The sequence below is a fragment of the Poecilia reticulata genome, chromosome 12, assembly GCF_904066995.2.
Source record: "Poecilia reticulata chromosome 12, P_reticulata-male-v2, whole genome shotgun sequence".
Taxonomy (NCBI): Eukaryota; Metazoa; Chordata; class Actinopteri; order Cyprinodontiformes; family Poeciliidae; genus Poecilia; species Poecilia reticulata.
In genome coordinates, this window is record NC_088841.1 from 29,970,643 (window position 1) to 29,978,289 (window position 7,647).

Here is a 7,647-nt window from a genome sequence, read left to right on the forward strand (position 1 = left end):
TGCTATGTGTGTCAATCTCAATATTGGACTAAAAAAATGAATATGTTTCATCTAGAAAATTAAGTTGATGCAAAAAAAGAATAAAATGCAGTTGCTGTATTTTTCAGACTATAAGCCGCTACTTTTCCCCACGCTTTGAACCATGCGGCTTGTAGCATGGTTCATGCGGCTTTTCTGTGGATTTTTCTTCAACCACCAGGGGGCTCGTTAGAAGGAAGTGAATCATTGGAAGTCAAAATTGGAAATCAAAGAAGAAAGCGCTAATTTTAATTTAGAACAAGCACATGCTAGCAGCAGGCACAACGGAGAAATGTTTTCAAACTCAAACCCCCTCATCATGGAAACAACATGAAGAAGTTCATATAATGCAGCTTTTAAGTTGAAGGTTATCTGGTAGCACAGATTGATAGTTGCTGCATGTTAGCTCAGTGTGAACAAATCCATGGTTCAGCATTGGAGATAGAGAGATGCGTCTTTAACAGTATATTTATTAAGTTGTGTAAACTTAATAAATTGTGGAAAACTGGGAGCAACGGAGATACCAGCGGCTTATATATGTACGTTTCCAGGTTGTTGTTTTTTTAACTTTGTAGGTGCGGCTTATTGTGAGTTGCACTCTATAGTCTGAAAAATACAGTAAATGTTTTTCAAAAGTCCTGTCAACATAATAGTCAATGTAAATATGTACTTATTGAAGTTTTTCTTTGTTCTTTACCTATTATATTTTAGACATTTTAGCAGAGATGTGGGTTGATTTTTGTTACATATTTTGTTTCCATTCATTCAGGAGTAATTGTTTACATAAGGTGTCAATAACTTGGAGTAGTAAAATGCAAATATCAGATTAGATTTGGAGATCTCTGTTAACTAGATGGATGTGTAGACTGTGGATCTAAATAGACCAGTTTTACCCTGAAGTTCTTTCTTTAAATGTTATGGTACCAACGACCCAATTGGACTTCAATGTTATTGATGTAATACATATGAAAACAAAATAATCTGACTGCCTGAAATTTAGTTTAATGTTACAACAGAACTTGGTATTGTCACACAGTCACAATGACAGGTATAAACAGTTACAGCAGTTAGAAACAGCTCACCTCTCTGATGGTGGAGATCCAGGAGATTTAAAGTTAATAGGATCATGCTTTGACCTGTCGCTCTTAAAGGACACACAGCTGGGTTCTGGTTCTGGTTCTGGTTTGAGTCTCTGATGGATCCTGACAGAAACATGATGATTAAAACTGAATCTGTTCAGTCTGGATGAAGCAGCAAAGAGGAGCAGCAGCAGCTTCATCACCACGTCTGTTTTGGCCTGATATAGTGAACGCTGTGTGAAAAGGGCTGTGGACAGTTAGAGATGGTGACCTCACCTCTGACCTTTGCTCTGGCTCTCATCTTCCCCACACAGAGTGGTTTTAGAGGGAGGGACTCCCTCCTCTCTGTCCTCACACTGATCCATGCTGCTGAATTCACATCAGCTCACACACACTTTCTAGCTTCACCTGCAGAGGAAACACACATCATTCATCTGCACATCAACTCTGATCATCCTTTACATCATTAGTGCTGGAAAAAGATCAGCTGCTCCTCCTCTGATTGGCTCTTCTTCTCTGCTTCATATCAGTGTCAGGTGAATGCAGTCAGACAGCAGAGAGGCAGAGGAAGCTGCCATCAGCTGCTGCACTTCTACTATCAGTCCACTAGATGGAGACATGGAGCAACATTTACATTCACTGGTTCAATCTGACTTCTCTAGAACTTTGTTTCGCAATTAAACTCTCCAAGTGAATTATCTGCTCCATAAAATATTAACTATTTATTAATCTCACTGGAAAAAAACTATTTTTAACAATATTTAATGTTGAAAGGAAGAAGCAAAAATGGCGGAGACCAAAGATTAATTTTAGAAAATGAAAAAAAATTAAGTGTTCTGTGTGTTCTGTGTAGTTATTTTTTAGGTTTTCTGTGTTCAGTCATGTTCCTGTCCTGTCCTCACTGTTGATTGCTTCCCAGGTGTGTCTCATTCCCTGATTACCCTCCTTGCGTATTTAAGTCCACCTGTTGTCTTTGTGTCTTGTCGGGTCCTCGTTAAATGTTGTGTCTCCATGTTGTCAGTCTGCTCTCTGTTGTTTGGCTTTATCATTAAGTGATCATTTACATCATGTCTACCTGGGCCTGCCAGTGTCTTTCTCACTGCCTCCAAAAACACTTATTGATATAAGCTGTTTTTTCCACATAAGAAAACAAACATCAGCTGTTTATATTGTTTAATTCCAGTTCATCATTAATTTAATAATCCTGTAGATTAATTGTCACTAACAGATTAAACTTTGAGCTGAAATCAGAAGAAATCAGGAAAGTTCCAGAAGACAAAATTTAACTAGGGAATAAAGGAAACTTACAGTTTGTTCAAATGATCCAAAGGTTTAAGAAGAAAATCTGAATAGCAGACTTAAGACCCAACAGAACCAGACTGGTTCCACACCTGAACAGGTGAGTTTAAACTGAAAGTGTTTTCAGGATAAATGAGTCCAGAGGACAGAGCTGCTGGTGTCTTTTTGTAACTGGTCAGACGTGTCTGATTGGTCATATGGAATTAGACTTCCTCTGCTGTCTGAACACATGAACCTTTATTATGACTCCCAGTTTGTACACAAATAACGTTCCTGTTTTATGGGGATGCAGATTCTGTTCAGCTGTACTGGAACCAAAATCTGTTTTAACGTTGAACCAACTGGACTCTTGGTGTCCAGTTTGGATGTTCCAGGATGTTCCATTTGGATGTTCCAGAGTATTGGGAGAATGTCATATGGTCAGATGAAACTCGAAATGTAAACTGGGTGTGTTTGTTTTCCTCTTCATGGTTTCCACAAGGAAGTAAAAGGTAATAAATTAAGGCCAGTAAAAGGTAATAAGAAGTAAGTAAAGGTAGTAAAAGGTTGTACATTTTTATCATCTCTTCAAAATATTTTACATTTTCCATTAATGCTCACTTATTGTTTTAACAGGAAAACAAAAGTTCTTTTTAGCCTCTTAGTACAAATGTATCTTAGCTGAGTTTTATAAGAATTTTCTTCTATTTAATTTCAATGCAACAAATATTATATGGTAAACCAAAATGTTATAAACTGCAGTATTAATGATCTCTTAACATTGAAAGATGTTTTTATTCCCATACTAATATATAACTACAGCATAGATCTTCAAAAATGAGAACAAAATAAATCTCAACCGTCTGAGTGTCAGAGGTTTTCAACACATTTAGAAACCAGGAGGAACTGTGTGTGTGCGTGTGTGTGTGTGGGGGGGGGGGGGGGGTGCGTGTGTGTGTGTATCTTATCTTAAATGTCTCCTCTCTCTTCTCTCTCCCTTCTCTCGGCGTCGCTGCAGTGAAATCCTCCCCATCTCTCTCCTCCGGCTCCCTGTCAGTCCAGCTTGTTCTGGATCTTTGGGTCGTCCAGATGGTCCCTCAGTCAATGTCCATGTTGTCCACAGATGAAACCAGCATCACCAGTTCAGAGTGGTGTCTTCTCCTCTCAGCTCTGAAGCAGGTTGATCTTTTCTTCCTCTGCTCTGATCCTGGACAGCAGACCAGAGGAGGTGGTTAAAGCTCAGTCACACACAGTTTCAGTCCAAATGTCCAACAGGAGACAGACAGTCGTCCCCTGAATGGAAACGTCTCATCAGTTCTCTGGTGTCAAATAAATCAGGATCAACAGAAACTTCAGAGCCTGGAGGTGATGAAGGTTTCCTTCATCTTCCTCATCTTGTTGATCCACTGGATCTACTGGATCACTTTGATCAGCTGGTGGTGTGAGAGGGACGTCATCTGGTCCATGGAGGACAGGGCTGAGGAGTTGAGGTCAGAGGTCCGATGCACCACAGTGAGGCTCAGACAGAGGAGAGAAGAAGAAGCAGATAGAAATCGATTAGGGTTTGTTTTGTTTTCTTGCTTATTTTTAATTATTAGCTTTTTTTTTTTAAGAAATAAAACCATTTGCTTATTCAAACTCACTAAAACATATTAAACCCTGTAATTTATCGACTAAAGATTTATGTTCAGAAATAGAAGCATTTCCATTTGTTCATCATTTTTCCGTCTTTCTCTTCTTTCTCTCTTTCATCCAACTTTCCAAACTTTCCTTGTTTCTCAGGATCAACTCGACTCTTCGTTTCTCATTTCTTTGCCTCAGTTCACTTCCTCTGCTTCTAATTATCTTTCTCTTCCTTTCTAAACGATCAGCTTCAACGAACAGGAGAAATGACACTTTTCATCCTTTCATTCACATCATGCAAACTTCTTTCTCCATATTTCATTATTATATAGTGAATCGATTCACCCTGAGGAGGAGAAAAGACCCAGGAACCACTCAGACCCGTTTCTTCTGAATAGATGGGATTTCCTCTTTAGACTGCAAACGTCTCCACAGAATCCAACCAACCAGCTTTGTGGTCGCTCTGCCTCTTCATCCTCTAACAGGTTTTTATTTCTCATAAAGTCTTTAGGATTCTAAAGATTTGTATATTGTGCCCAATGCAGAGAGCTTGTAAGACGATCAATAATGAATCAGTTCAGGATGAAAAGCTCCAACAGGCAGAGTCAACATGTAGGTTTTATATCCAGGATCCAGAACATGCAGAGACAGTCTGGTTCCCTTCAGCTGCAGGAAAACAACTTCCAACCTTGTGTGTGTTTAACCCAAACAGGTTCTTCAGGTCAGAGTTCACAAGCATTAATATAACATGATCAGCTGATGGTCACTTATGATCATTTTCCCACCAGACTTATTTTGTACTTTTATTTTGATGTTTTTTTTCTTAGTGTGGCCCTAAAACTCTGTCGTAGCAAATAAAACTGGACATAAGTTGATAATTTTCTACATATTTTTAAATTAAAAATTACAAACTTTACTTACGTGGAATACAAGATGTTTGCTTTGTTAGCTAATGTGGTTATAAATACTGTATGATATGAATGGTGATTATCTTGACTGAGGCATGTTTTTTCCTCCATACATTATATTAGTTTTCTAATAACCTGAACATCACTGACTTAGAGGAGTGAAGGTTTCCCAGCATTCAGTCTGAAGAAGCTCAGCTCTTCTCAGCTCTGAGACATTTTCTGAATAAATCCCAGTCAGTGAATCTGCAGACCTGATCAGATCCAAACATCCATTTTCCAGGAGTCTCTGGTTTCATCTGTGTCGTTGTTCCAGCTGCTGAGGTCAGAATCCAGCTGTAAAACCTGGAGGCTGAATGTTCAGGTTCTCTCCTCCCCCTCCCTCCCTCCAGCTGTGGAGAACAGCTGGAAAACAGCTGCATCATGTGTAAATAATGAGTCTGGAACAAGCTGCCACCTCTCTGCTGCTGATCTGACTTTAGATTCAGGTTGATGATTGAAATGAAATCAGGGTTTCAACCTGGATCAGCAGAACCTGCTCAGCTGATCCTGGTTTAACCAGAGACTGTCCTCACTCTGCTCACCTCACTGACATGATGATCAATGGTTATATAGGAGCTTTATTAATAATCTACATTATAACAATGCATACTTTCAGGTACAGTAATGTGGTGATGTTAAGAACTACAGTTTAGTTTGTTTAATTTTTATGTTTATTTTCCGTTTGTATTTATAGTCTGACCAGCAGGAATCAACCAGCTGTTCTTTTCTCCTTATGACTCCATCATAAATATTTTTATCAGAACTTCTCTCCTTCCTCATGAAGATTTTATCAACCTGCCTCTGATTTCACTGCAGACCTTCGACCTCCTGGTTCTGTTGGTCTGAAAGAAGAAACTACAAACCAGGTGAGCTGTCACATAATCAGTTATAAAACATTTACAACATCTTGACTTTGAACTCTTTTACTCAAGTAAAAATGTTAATGTCGTTCTTTTACTAGAGAACATTTTGTCTGTTTATTTGTACTTTTACTTCAGTACATAGTTTGAGTCCTTTCTCCAGCTCTGGTGAACAGCCAGTAGGTGGCGCTAGAGTCAGCAGGAGGCAGCCTGGAGAAAAGGCTGTTCCTCCCTGATCTGTTTCCAGCAGTCAGAGTGTAGAAGTTGAGAGCTGGAGAAGTTTCCTCCTGTTGCTGCAGCAGCAGAGATGTTCTGCTTCATGGACTGAATCAGGTTGGAAAGAGGAGAGATCTTTACTGAGCTGCTGTTTAGGAAGCTGCTTCTTCTTCTTGGACTCATTGTAAATGTGTGCAGCGCCACCTGGTGGTGCTGGTTGGTAGAGGAAGTGCTGAAAGGTTGGAGGTGTTTGTCAGAGGTGTGTGATGATGGAAGCCTCTCCCTGGTTTGTGAGTCTGAGCTCAGAGATCAAATCTTTGGTTCTTGTTGAACTCTTTGTTGAATGTGATGCAGCTTCTCCTTTTTAATGTTTGTATTTCTGGATATTACAGTGAGGCCACAGCAGGTTTTCAGCAGCAGGGCTGTTTAGTGTTTCATTCCTTCATCTGTGTGTGGGAGTGTGGATGGAGCAGGTATCCAGGTGTTGATCAGAGTTTAGATTGATTGGATTTTAATGCTGATTATTAAATCAGGTTGAGCTTCCAGAAATGTTTCCTTAGTTTCCTGATGTCCTTTTAGGCTTCAGTGAGTTTCTTCAGGTTGTTACTGAGGGATTTCCTTTCTCCTCTCTGTTGGAGCTTTTCCTGTGTTTGGAGAAATGAGTTGTGCTGCAGCAGCACCAACTGTCCTTCCTACATCCACTGCAGTTTGCAGTCCAGATGTTGGACTGTTCCTGTCTCAGTGGAGGACAATGTGTGTCTGAGAGACATGTAATGTCCATGTTTGCTGCTGAAAGAGACTGATGGTCTGACCCCCCTCCTCCTTTCAGGGTGGAGCCTGCTGGAGGCCGATTCTTGACACCAGGTCTGAGGAAGTGTAAGTGTGTTTTTCATCTGATTCATGACAACAAAGCAGCTCACATTCAACCATCTTCAAACTGTCACATCACTCATTCAGGATCATCATCAAAGATCAATAAATGATCAATAACTGCAGCTGGATTGTGTTTGTTCTCTCCATCAGATTCCTGTCAACTCACCATCGACACAAACACAGTGAGCAGAGAGCTCAAACTGTCTGAAGACAACAGGAAGGTGACATATGAGAAGGAGCTTCAGTCATATCCTGATCATCCAGACAGATTTGATCACTGGCCTCAGCTGCTGTGTAGAACTGGTCTGACTGGTCGCTGTTACTGGGAGGTCGAGTGGAGAGGAGAAGTTAATATATCAGTAAGTTACAGAAGAATCAGGAAGAAAGGATACAGTATAGACAGTGTGTTTGGAAGGAATGATCATTCCTGGAGTCTGATCTGCTCTGATAGTGGTTACTCTGTGAGGCACAATAACAGTCAAACTCCTCTCTCCTCCTCTTCTGTCTCTAACAGAGTATCAGTGTATGTGGACTGTCCTGCTGGCATTCTGTCCTTCTACAGAGTCTCCTCTGACTCACTGATCCTCCTCCACACCTTCAACACCACATTCACTGAACCTCTGATTCCTGGAGTTGGGTTCTGGTTTTATGGTTCCTCAGTGTTTCTGAGCTGATTTCAGTCTAAAGAGTCTAAAGATTTTCCTCCTATCAGAGAAACTCTCTCACTGTTGAACAGATAGTTCATTTCTACAA

The 7,647-nt window shown here is 40.2% G+C and overlaps 1 protein-coding gene across 1 annotated transcript in view; it reads left to right on the forward strand.

The window, feature by feature from the left end:
- Positions 1-7,647, forward strand: part of LOC145553987 (protein NLRC3-like) — a 35,200-nt gene extending 27,553 nt beyond the window's left edge. Inside the window, exon 9 of the mRNA XM_081613204.1 lies at positions 7,018-7,647. Coding sequence (XP_081469330.1) covers positions 7,018-7,568 — 551 coding nt within the window. The 3' untranslated portion in view covers positions 7,569-7,647. The remainder of the gene's footprint in view (positions 1-7,017) is intronic.